General features: G+C 37.9%; 1 protein-coding gene across 1 annotated transcript; it reads left to right on the forward strand.

Annotated features, from left to right (window-relative positions):
* The first annotated feature begins 440 nt into the window (after positions 1 to 440).
* Positions 441 to 1217, forward strand: LOC115958416. Its single transcript, XM_031076838.1, has one exon. The coding sequence runs from the start codon at positions 441 to 443 to the stop codon at positions 1215 to 1217; it is 777 nt and encodes a 258-aa protein (XP_030932698.1).
* The last annotated feature ends 15579 nt before the right edge of the window (positions 1218 to 16796 follow it).

Here is a 16796-nt window from a genome sequence, read left to right on the forward strand (position 1 = left end):
AAGGAGAGAATGAAAGCCTGCGCTCCTTCATCACTTGTTTTAATAGGGAAGCCCTAACTGTGGACGAGGTGGATGACAAGCTACTCTTGGTGGCCTTCCATAATGAGGATAATTCTGATTTATTTATCCACAAGCTATATGAGAAGGAGCCTCAATCCATGGCTAAAATCGTTCATTTGGCCCAAAACTTTATGAATGTAGAAGATGCGATCATAGCCAAGAAAAGGAAAAGAGCTGAAAGGATGGAAGCACGCCCTGCACGCCACTCGGAAAAAGACCCTCATCCAAAGAAGGGATGAACGGAAGATAAGAAGGAACGAGATAATAGGAAGACGAGTTCCTCCTCAAGAAGAAGTCAGAAATACACACCCCTAAACGCTTCACTCGATCAAGTGCTCATGCAAATCAAAGATGACCCTTTTTTAAAGTGGCTAGAGAAGATGAAAGGAGATCCCAATAAGTGCAATAAGAATAAATATTGTCGTTTCCATAGGGATCATGGGCATGATGCGGACGAGTGTTATGACTTGAAGCAGCAAATCGAGAATCTCATTAGACAAGGAAAATTGAGGCACTTCGTTGGAAGGGATCATAAAGATGAGAAGTTGAAGGGAAAGATGGAAGAATCATCCCAGCCCCCACTAGGAGAGATAAGGGTTATCATAGGAGGGACTTTGACGGGGCAGTCTTCAAAGTCAAAGAAGATGTATCTCAAAGTGGTGCAAAACATCCAACTCTCTAGACGATCCCTAAGGACGAGAGCAATTGAAGAGCTAGCTATTTCATTCACCGACAAAGAGGCGGAAAGGATCCATCACTCGCATGACGATGTAATTGTCTTTACTTTGGTCATCGCAGATTATACAACCAGGAGAGTGTTGGTGGATAATGGAAGTTCAGCAGATATATTTTATTACCCTGCCTTCCAACAGATGAGGCTTGGGCGGGATCAATTTCATCCAGTGTGTTCACCATTAATAGGGTTTGGAGGAATAAAGGTGCAACCTGTAGGCACCATTACATTACCTGTAGTGGTGGGATCATACCCACAGCAGATAACTAAGGAAGTCAATTTCCTCGTGGTTGATTGTTCGTCCTCATACAATGCTATTATTGGAAGACCAACTTTGAACAGTTGGAAGGTGATAACATCTACCTACCATCTATTAGTCAAATTACCTACGGAGTACGGGATAGGACAAGCACAAGGGGATTAGTTGGCAGCTAGAGAATGTTATTTAGCCATGATGGCTTTGGACGAGCAGGTGCAGACAATGAGTATTGAGGAGAGAAGGGTTGTTGCAGAGCCCACTGAAGTACTGGAAGATGTTCTTTTGCAAGAAGATGATCCTGAAAAATTCACCAGAATTAGAACAAGTATGAAGGAGAAGGCAAGAAAAGACCTCATCCAGTTCCTGAGGAAAAGTATCGATGTTTTTGCATGGAGTCATGACGACATGCCAGGAATCGATCCAAGTGTAATTACTCATCAATTGAATGTGTACCCTTGTTCTAAGCCTGTTCGTCAGAAGAAGAGGGTGTTTACTCCTGAGCGAGATAAGGCAATCAAGGAAGAGGTTCAAAAACTGACCACATCACAGTTTATTAAGGAAGTCTATTACCCAGATTGGTTAGCCAATGTGGTGATGGTGAAGAAGGCAAATGGCAAGTGGAGGATGTGCGTAGACTTCACTGACTTGAACAAGGCTTGCCCTAAGGATAGTCATCCTTTGCCACGCATTGATCAATTGGCGAATTCTTTAGTTGGCCATCAGTTGTTGAGCTTCATGGACGCCTTCTCAAGATATAATCAAATAAAGAAGGACGAGGTTGACCAAGAAAAGACCTCCTTTATTACCAATCAAGGTTTGTTTTGTTATAAGGTGATGCCCTTCGGTTTAAAAAACGTAAGGGCAACTTATCAAAGGTTGGTGAATCACATGTTCCATCCATAGATAGGACGGAATGTGGAGGTGTACGTTGACGACATGCTTGTGAAGAGCCTAGACGAGGGAAGCCATTTGGACGATCTACAGGAAACCTTTGAAACATTTAGGTGATATAAGATGAAACTGAACCCAAGTAAATGTGCATTCGGAGTATCATTGGGAAAGTTTTTGGGATTCATGGTTTCACAAAGAGGAATTGAAGCAAATCCAGACACGATCCAAGCCATATTGAACATGGAACCATCGAAGAACATCAAGGAAGTCCAATCCCTCACTGGGCGAGTTGCTGCTTTGAACAGGTTTGTTTTGAAAGCCACAGACAAGTGTTTACCCTTCTTTAAAGTCCTCAAGAAGGCATTCGAATGGACGGACGAATGTCAAAAGGCCTTCCAAGATTTGAAGGACTATCTCACTACGGCTCCTTTATTAAGTCCGTCCGTGCAAGGAGAGGAACTGTATCTGTACTTAGTGGTGTCTCCACATGCCGTGAGTTTAGTGCTAATCAGGGAGGAAGGAAAGGTGCAAAAGCCTGTGTATTACACTAGCCGAGCACTCAGAGGAGCAGAAGGAAGGAATGTACCCACTGATAGAGAAGTTGGCTTTTGCACTAATAACAGCTTCTAGAAAGTTAAGACATTACTTCCAAGTTCATGTCATCAATGTCATGACGGACCATCTACTCAAGAAGGCAATGAACATGCTGGGAGCTGCAGGTCGACTGATTCAATGGGTAGTAGAACTTAGTGAATTTGACATTCGGTACCAATCGAGAAATGCAATAAAGGTCCAAGCCCTGGCAGATTTCATTGCAGAGTTCACTCTAAGTTATGAGGACTTAGGCGGAAGAGAGGACAATAAAAAATGGATCGTCCATGTAGATGGATCGTCTACACTGCATGCTGGAGGTATAGGAGTTGTTTTGCAGTCACTAGAAGGAGACAAATTAAAGCACATGGTTCGCTTGCAATACCAAACAACTAATAATGAAGTGGAATATGAAGCCCTTTTAAAAGGGTTGGAGTTGGCTAAATCTATAGAAGCAGACTCAATACTTGTCTTGGGAGACTCTCAGTTGGTCATAGGCCAAGTAAATGGGACATGTGAAGCCAAGGAAGACAAAATGAAGAGATATTTAAAGAAGGTGGTACAGCTTGTGAAGAAATTCAAAGAAGTTGATTTCGTTCAAATCCTAAGGAAAGAGAATGTGGAAGCAGATACTCTGGCAAAGGAAGCCTTCGTAAATGAAGCAATGGACGAGTTTGATGAAATACAATACATGCCAAGTGTAGACCTCCCAGAAATGTTGCAGATAGAAGGTGAGGAAAATTGGATGACCCTAATAGTGTCATACTTGAAGGATGGAAGGCTTCCAGAGGGGAAGAACAAAGCCAGGAAGCTCAGGGTTAAATCAACCAGGTACATCCTTATGGACTAAGTGTTATATAAAAAAGGTTTTTCCCAACCTTTCCTATGGTGTTTAGCTCTGGACGAGGTGAACTACATGTTGAGGGAGCTTCATGAAGGAGCATGTGGTAACCATTCAGGAGCCAGATCACTCGTCCACAAGGGTCATCCGTAGCAGATACTATTGGCTAACCATCCAAGCTGATGCTAAGGAATATGTTAAGGTATGTGATCAATGTCAGCATTTTAGTAATATTCCTAGATAGCCAGCAGAGTATCTTACCCCAATGATGGCCCCTTGGCCTTTCGCACAATAGGGATTGGATATTTTAGGCCCCTTTCCAACCGGAATGAAGTTTTTGGTGGTAAAAATAGATTATTTCACTAAGTGGGTGGAAGCTGAACCCTTGGCAAAAATTACACAATAGAATGTCAAGAACTTTGTCTAGAAGAACATTGTATGCAGATTTGGGGTACCTAGGGTACTAGTGTCTGACAATGGATGACAGTTCGACAACACACCTTTCAAGGAATTTTGTGAACAACTTGGAATTAAGAACCATTACTCCTCACCCTCCCACTCACAGGCCAATGGCCAGGCAGAAGTAGCAAACCGATCTTTGTTGAAGATCATCAAGACTCGGCTTGAAGGAGCAAAGGGAGTATGGTTGGATGGGTTACCAGGTGTTTTGTGGGCTTACAGAACGACAGTGAAAACCCCCACGGGGGAAACTCCTTTTAAACTAGCCTATGGAAGTGAGGCGGTCATATCGGTAGAAGTGCACATGGCTAGCCATAAGGTGAAGAAGTATCAAGCTGAAGAAAATGAAGAACAGCTCTGTCTTAACCTTGACCTTATGGACGAGGTGAGGGTGGATGCAGAACAGAGAACAACAAGGTACAAAAATCTTATGGCAAGGCAATATGATGCCATGGTGAAGCCCAGACGCTTCAATATTGGGGATCTCGTCCTGAAGAGGGTTACCTTGGCAACAAAAAACCTAGCCTATGGGAAATTGGGGCCAAATTGGGGCCAAATTGGGAAGACCTTATAGGGTTATCAACTGCAAGAGGCAAGGATCCTACTATTTGAAAGCTTTGGATAAACGAAGGCTAGAACACCCTTGGAATTTTGAGCACCTAAGGAAATACTATCAATAAATGTTGATTCTGGGCAAAAGTGGCCACAGACGAGATTCATGGACGAGTGGAATATAGTATTCTCATGTTTGTTTCTTAACTACTACTGTGTGTTTTAAGTATTTTAATAATCCCCTAGAAAGTACATTAGTGTTTTCACTTTTGTGCTATTCATGGACGAGTTTGTGTGTATTTTTAATTCCCTAAAGGCACTAGCTTTTGAGCGTGTGCCATGCCTATGGACGAATGTTTGCATAAGTTTGGACTTCCAAATATATATATGATGTATTTTCAAGTATATACATAATTGTATGGGAATCCTTCATTTTTGTAAATTCATTCATAGTGATCCACGAGAAGCAAACAAGCAAGGACGAATAAAATCCTTGGATGCAAGGATGTATCGTCCATAAGCTTTCCTTAAAGGAAAAATAAAACAACAAAGAATAAACCTAAGGTATGTTCGTCTAAAGCTTAAGACGAGATGAAACCTAGGGAATGATCGTCCAAACAATGGACGAATAAAGATTGTGTAAAAGCACAAGCCCATAGACGAATCTAATCAGCATAACAATCCAATGCATGGACGAGTAATTGCTGGAAACAATTTCACTAAGGACGGAAAGATGATCATCCCTAAATTTGAATAACGAATAAAGCTAGCCAAGAGGAACGTCATTCATAGACGAGCTGCACTTGATGGCTAAAGGATTCATTTTGCTCTATTTCGGTGATGTTATAAGAAATTCACCCATATACTCAAGACGAGATAAAATAATTTCCTAAGTGGACGAACCACATAGCCATAGAAATGATATGGACAATGTAAATAAAGTTCATACATAAAGTTGTAAATGTATTCAAACATAAAGAAAGGTGAAAATGGAAAACATTCATTCATTCATAGAATTTAAAGAAGGGTGGACGACCAACGTCCAAAAAACCCTTAAAAGTTATGTAAATATAACTGATTGTATATAAGGCTCGTCCATAATCTTAGATGAGATAATTGTACTTGATAAACTTGAATAAAAGAAGCAAAAACAAAGGCCAAAACAACGGGCACTTCCAATAAAAGTAAAATAAATTTTCTAAGGAAAATATAGTCACTTGGGTAAGCTAGACTTGGGGTCGTCCTGGGTCACTTCATTATTAGCATCGTCCGTTATGTTGACGTCCTCAGAACTCGTCTACAGCAAGGAGCTTTCATTAGCAAGTGGAAGCTTGAAAGAATCAAAGTCCAAATCAGGAAAGGTTTCTTTGGCATCAACACAAAAGTCCTCATAGCCAGCGGCATAGTGGCTATCTAGACGATTCTTGTACTCTTCAGACTTCTTGAAGGCTGCTATGGCTTCTCCTCGTGTTTTCTCTAAGGACGAGACAAACTCAGAAACTTGTCCCTCGAGATAAACGATGCGAGTATCTTTTTCAATGTTATCAGCCTTAAGCTCTTCCACCTCGTTCTTCAGCTTCATCTCACTTCCTTGCAGATGATTGAAATCTTTGGTCAACCTAAGCACCTCCCCCTTTTTTAGCAGAATTTCATTGTTCAACTCCTTAGCCTTATCCTTAGCGGTCTTAGCCTCTGAAGCAACCTAAGCACCTCCCCCTTTTTTAGCAGAATTTCATTGTTCAGCTCCTTAGCCTTATCCTTAGCGGTCTTAGCCTCTGAAGCAAGCTCTTTAGCCTAGCAGGTCGCTGTGTAAAATTTTGACATAGCCTGTGTATGGACGAAGGGAAGTTAGACATTTTATTTGAAAATTTGAATAAAAACACAGGAGGACGAGTGAAACACTACCTTAAAGAGATCATGGATACCAGAGTGTTCAAACTCTTTCACTGACATATTGTAACACTCATTGACTTCATTGTCAATAATGATTCCTTTGAACGTCCTCCATGCATAGCTCTCATCCAGCACCAGGTTAGAAGGACGATCAGATGGCTTCGACGGATGAGGCTTGCGAGGAGTCTTGGTTGGAAGGGGGGTAGGATCAGTCTGGACGGGATGAATAGTTTGGATAGGCTCCACATCAACTGAAGGGTCATCCAGGTTTACCATCAGGGGTGTGACCTTGGAAACCTTAGGAAGAGAAGCCTTACCAGGCTTTTGCTTCTTAGGACCTCGATGACTTGGAAGATTGTCCAGAACCACAACATTGGATATAGACTTAGATTTCCTCTTCCCAATCTGGACGGAAGTTGTCTGGACGACTGGAGGTGCAGTGACATCCTCGTCCCCACTGGTTATGGTTTTCTCCTTATTTTCCCTCATTGTCGTTATTCCTGCGACGAGGAAAATAAAATTAAAAAAAAAAAAGAGAAAAAAAGAGAGGGAAGAAAAAGGAGAGAAGTAGAATGGACGATACTTACTTCGACAGGTACTTTCTTCGTGGCCGAGATTCTCAGCAGTAGGTAATGGGCTAAGCCCCCAAGCAGCTAGACGACTAAGAGTAACTAGATCGTGAAAAGTTCTCCCAGGGAAGGCACAAACTTTGTCAATCCGATCCAAGTAAAGTTTGTCCAAACGTGGACGAATAACAGCTGCATCACCAAAGGAAAAAGGTTAGACGATTAAAAGATAAAAAATATGTAAAGAGAAACAAAATAAAATGTAAAGAAAACATATCCTCAGGACGAAGGCGACCTAAAGGGCTGGTAAAAGGTGGGAAGGGGGCATTACCCACATCAGCTAAGTCCACAGCCCAATTTCCGGAAATAATAAAAAATTCTTTTTTCCAGAGCCTGTCAGACGAGTTGCGACCCTTTATTAAACTATAGTAAGAGCCCCTAGATGAGAACTGATAAAAACTAGTAGACTTCTTTATCTCCGAGCGCTTATAACAATAAAGGAACTCGTCCACCATAATTGGACAGTTCCCTTCCAGCACCTCATGCCATAGCACTTACATGGCAACTATCGTCCTCCAACCATTGGGGTTGAGCTGGTTAGGTCTAATACCCAACCTATGGAAAAGGTCTCTGCAAAAGAAATTTAGAGGAAACCTAAGGCCAGCTAAAGGATAGGAAGTGTATACCCCTAAACCAGAAGAAGGAGAACAACACCATTCTCCAGCCTCGGGTAGACGAGGGTTAAGCTCCCTAGGAATTTGATATCTATATACAAGAGTTTTTAACTTGGCAGCGTCTAAAGTGGATGCTACCTCTGGGGCACAACTATAAATGACATCTTCCTCATCCTCTTCCTCGTCTTGAGGAGGGTTAGGTGGCTATCTGGACGAGCTAGCCCCAGCTCCAGAAGCCATCTACGTTGTAGTTCTTGAAATTCCTCCAAGGGAATACTAGGCACCCCAGACGAATAATGCTCGTCTGAAGAATCACTACAGGCCATGCTACCTTCACTACTCTCATCACTACCCTCACTCCTAGAAAAATCGTCTTGGTACTCGTCTATCTCCTTCTCTAAACTACAAGATGAAGACATGATTGAAATAAAGAAAGATTAAGATGAAAACCTAAAAAAGAAAGAGGAAGTACCTGATAGAACTAGGAGGAGAGCTAGACAAGGCTCTTGGACGAGATGGCAGAAAGGAAAATGAGAGGAAAATGAGGGGCAAGGAAGGGAATGCACTATTTATAGGCCCCAGAAATAGGGTCAGTGAAACAACGCGTGCCATTCAAAAATTGACATGTGGTGGTTCCTTTGGGAAGCGAGATCGATACAACAGGTTAACCAACAGTTTCGCGACACGTTGCCAAAAAAAAAAATTTGAAATTTGATTAAAATCATATAAACTCGCATTAAATCACAAAAATATCCTGGACGACCCTTTGAACAAAGGGGCAACTGATGGGATAGCGAAAAATTAGTTTACCTCTAATTCGTCCAAAAGTATCGTCTAGGTCCCAGAGAGCAAACAGGATCAAGAATCACCCAAAGATGAGAAAGATGTTCATGGACGAGAATATCGCTTATGAACAATAAAATCTCCCATGGACGATAACGAGGTCGTCCATGGATGATGATCAGACGTCCAAGAACGACTAAATCGTCCATACAATGGATGGATGAATGTGCAACACTTAGGAAATTTTCAACACCTTGGAACGGTTACCAAACCCATGATTATCGCCATAAATTCCTCGAATACTTATCTTCCGTTAGCGGTTGCAACTTTTGTAGCCATTGAGGAAGTTATGTCCGGACTCATTGGCTTCCACGAATCTTGAGGAAGTTACTACATTAATAACCGTCCTAAGGTTCTCTATATAAAGGACCAGTTTGAATTAAACAGAGGTAAGTACATTCTGACATTTTACTCCTAAAAAGTTGGAACTCCATTCTTGTGAGAAATTAACTTAGCCATCAGAGGGGGTTTGGCTGGTCTTCTTCGGTTCCCTTTTGATTGCGTGTTCATCTTTGTAGGCCTTCCACAGCCACTAGTAGCCCACTGAAGCCGGAGCGTTCAGCCTACTGATTCTGTTCAACATCAGATTTTATTTCTTAAAATTTTAGGATTTGGACTTTATCTTTTGAAATTTAGAGGTGTTTGGATTTTACACCTAGAAGTTTCAGGGTTTGGATTTTTACTCCTAAAGTTCTATTTTGTTTTCATCAACAACCATTTTTGCCCATATTTTCTGTTAAGGCTATATTTGGCAACATGTAAAATATTTTTCGAGGGTAAAATATTTTTAGGTGAAAATATTTTTGGGAAAGGAAAATATTTTCAAGTGTTTGGTTGCATTCTGAAAATTACTTTGGAAAATATTTTCAGGTGTTCGGTTACATTCTAAAAATGCTTATTTTCTACTACTTTCCCACATTTTCTTAGCTTCCAAACAAATTTTAAATATAGAATTTTAATATATAAACTTAATGGAACAAGACTCAAAACAAAACCATTCATTAAATACCATCATCATCAATCAAATTGAGAGAGAAAGGAAGAAAGAGTGAGCGATTGAAGGAAAGAGAGAGGTAGATCGAGAAAGAGAAAGAGAGAGGTAGATCGAGAAAGAGATAGAGATCAGTCATGGGTGGGTTGATCTAGAGGCGATGATGATGAGATCTAGAGGAAAAAATGACAAGATCAATCATGGATGGGTTGATTTATAGGCGGCAGCAACGAGATTGAGAGGAAAAAAAATACGAGGTCAATCATGGATGGCGGCAACAAGATTGTAAGGAGATGATATGACCCAAATCGTAGGGCTTGCATGCATGACAGCAAAGCTATGCATTGAGGACAACGATTTGGGCTTCACTGGCGACCAATCTCTCTATCCTTCGGCTTAGGCTTAGCGTGACTCGTGAGTGATGAGAGTGAGAGTGAGAGTGAGGAGAACAAATTTTTTTCGAAGGATTGTAAATGGTTTGAAGGGAGTATCAGTGTGTTAGATATTTTATAGGTGTGGGTGGGTTATTTTACGGTCAAACGCATTAATTTTCAATTTTACCTTATTTTCCTGAGTGTATGTGTGTGTGTGTATCCATCATCTAGCAAACAGAAAATTTACAGTTCATGATTAAAAAACATGTAACTAAAAATGTATTGAATATAATGCAATAATACCATATTTATTGAGAGAAAGAGAGGTAATTACAAATAAATATTAACACGAACATGTCTTTATTTGTTATTTTCTTACAATAACACCAAGAGGTACATTCTCGAAGAAAAAAAAAAAAAAAAAAACACCAAGATGTAGCAATTGAGTTACAAGAACCTTGGCAGACCTCTTTTTATTATAGATCACATGTACATTATCATATGATCTCATCAACTATAATGAAACTGATGAGGATTAGCCTCCCCACTTTGCCAGGGACATCTGCAATTGGAGATGGATGTTTGGTCGTATTGTATTCTTTATCACATTCTACATTTATTAAAGCTGCCTCCGTAGCTAAATGTATCGCTTTTGTATAATTCTTTAAAAATGAAGCCAAGTATGCACTAGTCAATTTCCCTAGTGCATTAGTAAAATCGGTTTGGCAATTCTGAAGTCGAGCCTTATCCTGTGGGTCATCGAGTATTTCAAGAATTTTTGGGATTCGTTTAACAATGGTAGTTTCTAATAGATTTATGTTTGCAGAAATAGAAATGAGGAGAAGACCATTTAGATCAACTGTAGGAGTATATACGATCCTCTGCAGCAAAAGTTGATGAGCACAACTCATAGTCCGTGGATTTGTGGCAAATGCTATCAAGATAGGTATCGTTTACTGCATTAGAAACTTGGTAGAAAAGAGAGGTGACTAGTAAGGGAATTACCAAGATTGATAGGCAGCTAATTGGAGATACCATTTTCTTTTTCCTTTTTCCAAGTTCTTTGTCAATAATGATATTATTGATTCATGTATCTTTTGATTTCCTATTTATAATATCTTAAGTTGGCATGAGACAGCTATTTTTCACCAAATTTTTTTGAAAAACAACTTTATTTCATGCCAACTCATTTTCCAATATTTGAGTAGCAATCATAAAATGAGTTGCAAAATTATCGTTTGATTTCTTTTATTTAGCTTGGCGGAGGTCGAATTACTTTTCAAAAGAAAACAACTCTATCTATTTGAATTACTTTTTTTAGTTTGGTGAGAGATAGAGTTTTTTATTTATTTATTTAAATTTTTTAATTTATTTTTATCTAGTTGTTTTCTAAAATTACAAAACAACTCTATCTCAAGTCAAGAGAAATAAGAGAAGTAAAAACTATAAATAGACCAGTACTTTACGGGTATTTAATTAGTAAATACTAGTGAATACACATCAATATCCTTTGTCCATAAAATACACAAAAATGTGTGAGGGAAAATAAATTTGATGAGTGGCTATCTATATAATAATTAGAAAGGATGGATTTCTAATTTTCTATCTTTAATCACAAACTCACGATGTAGAAGTAAAACAATAAGCCATAAGCCACCACTGGGTGCCCCAAAGACTTGGAAAGATGCTTAGCCAATAAAAAGAAAAGAAAAAAGAAAGTCATTAGTTAAATAAACAATTCTTTTTGAATAACACATCCACAGGAGGTGCTAGCAATGCTCATTGAGCTTTCTAAATAACACATCATATTAATTGCTTATTTATTTGTTTATTTTAAATTCTTAATCAAACATGCAAAATGCTATGTGCTTGGTTTAAACAAAATTGATAGATAATAAAATTGTGCCTCATATCCAAATCTGAGCAACAAAGGATGGGTCTCAAATCATTAATCATAAATTTAGTTTAAGGTCTTATGACAATGGCAGTAAAACACAATAAACCATAAAGCTATCACTCCCAATAATATGTTTTCTCATACAGTCCTACACACAAAAAAGGTGAGGTAGACACTAGTGATAGAAAAAATATCAATATCCTGCTGGCGGTGGTGGTGATTGTAAAAAACAAAAACAAAATACCCACAGACCATGCCTTTGAAAGTGTAATAATAACTTGAGCAACTCATGGTAAAGCAACTTATATATGTCAATTAGAGACGGTAATTGTCCCATTAACTGGTATAGTGGTGGCGGCGATGATTGCTGCAAACCCCCTAGAAAACCATGCCATATCGGATTGGGGAATGCCCTTGAGATGATCTATATCCATGTCGTGGTGTCCTAGTATAGAAACTTGAACTACTACGGGGAGCAACACGACCAACTTTGCTGTTAGATCCACCCCGACATTGTTTGTTGCCATGTATTGTAGTGAGAGTAGTATTGCTCCCTTTGGATACGTACTCATCATCATCATCACATGCAAATTAGACTTTGTTCTTGATGTTAGAAGTAGGTTTCTCTTCCGAGGAGGACTTATCAAAGAATAAAAGCTTTGCTGGTTTGTCCATCGTTTCAAACATTTGCTTGAATATTGTAGGGACTATGTCATCCGTGTATAATAGTGATGGTCTCTATTTTTTTTTTAATCAATTCGTTAATGAAAAACATATAATCTATCAATGGCGGGTCCAAAATTTTTTCTAAAGGTAGTTATTAAGAAGCTTAAATTAAATAAGATTAAATAAAATCTTGAACTTTATTGACATCGCAAGCGTGCATTTGAATAAAGATAGTCATGGATGAGATCTAGAGGAAAAAATGACAAGATCAGTCATGGATGGGTTGATTTGTAGGCGGTGGCAACGAGATCGAGAGGAAAAAAAATACAAAATCAATCATGGATGGCGGCAACGAGATCGTGAGGAGACGATATGACCCAAATCGTAGGGCTTGCATGCACGACAGCAGAGCTATGCATTGAGGACAACGATTTGGGCTTCACTGGTGGTCAATCTCTCTATCCTTTAGCTTAGGCTTGGCGTGACTCGTGAGTGATGAGAGTGAGAGTGAGAGTGAGGAGAACAAATTTTTTTCGAAGGATTGTAAATGGTTTGAAGGGAGTATCAGTGTGTTAGATATTTTACAGGTGTGGGTGGGTTATTCTACGGTCAAACGCATTAATTTTCAATTTGACCTTATTTTCCTGAGTGTATGTGTGTGTGTGTGTGTATATAATTCATCATCTAGCAAACAAAAAATTTACAGTTCATGATTAAAAAACATGTAACTAAAGATGTATTGAATATAATGCAATAATACCATATTTATTGAGAGAAAGAAAGGTAATTACAAATAAATATTAACATGAATAGGTCTTTATTTGTTATTTTTTTACAATAACACCAAGTGGTACATTCTCAAAGAAAAAAAGAAAGAACACCAAGATGTAGCAATTGAGTTACAAGAACCTTGGCAAACCTCTTTTCATTATAGATCACATGTACATTATGGTATGATCTCATTAACTATAATGAAACTAATGAAGATTAGCTTCCCCACTTTGCCAGTGACATCTGCAATTGGGGATGGACGTTTGGTCGTATTGTATTCATTATCACAATTTGCATTTAATAAAGCTGCATCCGTAGCTAAATTTTTCGCTTTTGTATAATCCATTAAAACCGAAGCCAAGTATGCATTAGTCAATTTCTCTTGTGCATTAGTAAAATTGGTTTGGCAATTCTGAAGTAGAGCCTTATCCTGTGGATTATTGAGTGTTTCAAGAATTTTTGGGATTTGTTTAACAATGGTAGTGTGTAATAGATTTATGTTTGCAGAAATAGAAATGCGGAAAAGATCATCTAGATCAGCTGTAGGAGTACGATTGTTTGCAGCAAAAGTTGATGAGCACAACTCATAGTCCGTGGATTTGTGGCAAATGCTATCAAGATAGGTATTGTTTACTGCATTAGAAACTTGGTAGAAAAGAGAGGTGACTAGTAAGGGGATTACCAAGATTGAAAGGCAGCTAATTGGAGATACCATTTTCTTTTTCCTTTTTCCAAGTTCTTTGTCAAGAATGATATTATTGATTCATGTGTCTTTTGATTTCCTATTTATACTATCTTAAGTTGGCATGAGACAGCTATTTTTCACTAAATTTTTTTGAAAAACAACTTTATTTCATGCCAATTCATTTTCCAATATTTGAGTAGCAATCATAAAATGAGTTGCAAAATTATCGTTTGATTTCTTTTATTTAGCTTGGCGGAGGTTGAATTACTTTTCAAAAGAAAACAACTCTATCTATATTTGAATTACTTTTTTTAGTTTGACGAGACAGAGGTTTTTTTTTTTTTTTTTTTTTAAATTTTTTAATTTATTTTTATCTAGTTGTTTTCTAAAATTACAAAACAACTCTATCTCAAGTCAAGAGAAATAAGAGAAGTAAAAACTATAAATAGACCAATACTTTACGGGTATTTAATTAGTAAATACTAGTGAATACACATCAATATCCTATGTCCATAAAATACACAAAAAATGTGTGAGGGAAAATAAATTTGATGAGTGGCTATCTATATAATAATTAGATAGGATGGATTTCTAATTTTCTATCTTTAATCACAAACTCACGATGTAGAAGTAAAACAATAAGCCATAAGCCACCATTGGGTGCCCCAAAGACTTTGAAAGATGCTTAGCCAATAAAAAGAAAAGAAAAAAGAAAGTCATTAGTTAAATAAACAATTCCTTTTGAATAGCACATCAACAGGAGGTGCTAGCAATGCTCATTGAGCTTTCTAAATAACACATCATATTAATTGCTTATTTACGTGTTTATTTTAAATTCTTAATCAAACATGCCAAATGCTATGTGCTTGGTTTAAACAAAATTGATAGATAATAAAATTGTGCCTCATATCCAAATTTGAGCAACAAAGGATGGGTCTCAAATCATTAATCATAAATTTAGTTTAAGGTCTTATGACAATGGCAGTAAAACACAATAAACCATAAAGCTGTCACTCCCAATAATCTGTTTTCTCATATAGTCCCACACACAAAAAAGGTGAGGTAGACACTAGTGATAGAAAAAATATCAATATCCTGCTGGCGGTGGTGGTGATTGTAAAAAACAAAAACAAAATACCCACAGACCATGCCTTTGAAAGTGTAATAATAACTTGAGCAACTCATGGTAAAGCAACTTATATATGTCAATTAGAGATGGTAATTGTCCCATTAACTGGTATAGTGGTGGTGGCGATGATTACTGCAAACCCCCTAGAAAACCATGCCATATCGGATTGGGGAATGCCCTTGAGAGTGATCTATATCCATGTCGTGGTGTCCTAGTATAGAAACTTGAACTACTACGGGGAGCAACACGACCAACTTTGCTGTTAGATCCACCCCGACATTGTTTGTTGCCATGTATTGTAGTGAGAGTAGTACTGCTCCCTTTGGATACGTACTCATCATCATCATCACATGCAAATTAGACTTTGTTCTTGATGTTAGAAGTAGGTTTCTCTTTCGAGGAGGACTTATCGAAGAATAAAAGCTTTGCTGGTTTGTCCATCTTTTCAAACATTTGCTTGAATATTGTAGGGGCTATGTCATCTGTGTATAATAGTGATGGTCTCTATTTTTTTTTTTTAATCAATTCGTTAATAAAAAATATATAATCTATCAATGGCGGGTCCAAAATTTTTTCTCAAGGTAGTTATTTAGAAGCTTAAATTAAATAAGATTAAATAAAATCTTGAACTTTATTGACATCGCAAGTGTGCATTTGAATAAAGACAAAGTTTGGTTACAAACTTAGTTGTAGCTTGTAGGTTCTAAAGTTTAGGATTTTATGTATTTAGAACTCTAATGTGTATTGTTGGTAAACCATGATCAAAACAATGTGTTTAGAAGTGTTTAAAGCTAGCTCAAAGTTGTATGTCAATGTAAAGTTGGAATCGAGTTTAAAGCAGGAAGCACTGTGGCTTTCGGCCTGGCTCGATCAATCGAAGCTTAGGCTCGACTGATCGAAGCTCGGGCAGATTGCTTTTTTGCAGATTCGTCCAACTCAGCCCTATTTGTTTTAAAACATTTTTAGGGTTTCTTATTTGTCCTAAGTATAAAAGGCAAATCCTAGCCACGTTTTAGTGTTGCTCATATTTGCGGTTTGTGTAAATCTCTTGTGAGATCTAGAGGAGCTTTCCTTTACTCAAACTTAGGGTTTTCAAGGAGAAGATTTATCTACGCCCTGATGATCAATTCAGTTGCTGCCATTAAAGCTTAAAGACTACACAAGCGGGTGTGCTTGTAGCTGGTGGGAATCCAAGAAAGAAGGAATCCGTAGATTCGGAGCTTGCATGTGGTCGTGTCAGTAAGTTCTACTGGTCGGTAGCAATAAGAAGTTGAGCGTGGGGGCTTGTAAGTCTTATTGTATGAACTTCGATTCTTTCAAGATGGTGGATTCAAGTTTACCTTGAGGATAGCTAGGTTAAATTCTCCCCAGGTTTTTACCGGTTTGGTTTCCTGGGTGATCATATCTTGTGTTATTTATTTTCCGTTGCTTTGCATAATTTGATTTTTATTATTGTGATAACCTAGACTTGTTTAATTGGACTAAGTAACAACTTGGCAAATTACCTAGGTTTAATCAATTGTTTAAGGGGTCTAAAAACTATCATAGCTAATTAAGGCTACAACTTCAATCAATATATTTGGTATTTATCAATGTATGACCTAAGAGCACTTGCATCAACCCATGTAAAATAGGTTAATGCAAAATTTTGGCTAACAAATCCAAAAAATCTCCCCAAATCATCTAAAATTTTGTATTTCCTTCCACAATTACGGTATCAGTGTAAATTTATACTTGTACCATTCATGTGTAAATGAATTATTTTATTCATTTCTTAGTTTTTACTTTTTTTGATTAGTTTGCCAGTGATGTGAATGTTTTGAAAAATTTGTTAGTTAAATAAAAAAATAATTAGGTTTATATACTTAAAAAAAAAAAGTTACATTAGTTGAGATGAATGTTCTAACCAACATAAAATTAA

This window comes from Quercus lobata, chromosome 2 (genome assembly GCF_001633185.2).
Source record: "Quercus lobata isolate SW786 chromosome 2, ValleyOak3.0 Primary Assembly, whole genome shotgun sequence".
NCBI classification, from domain to species: Eukaryota; Viridiplantae; Streptophyta; class Magnoliopsida; order Fagales; family Fagaceae; genus Quercus; species Quercus lobata.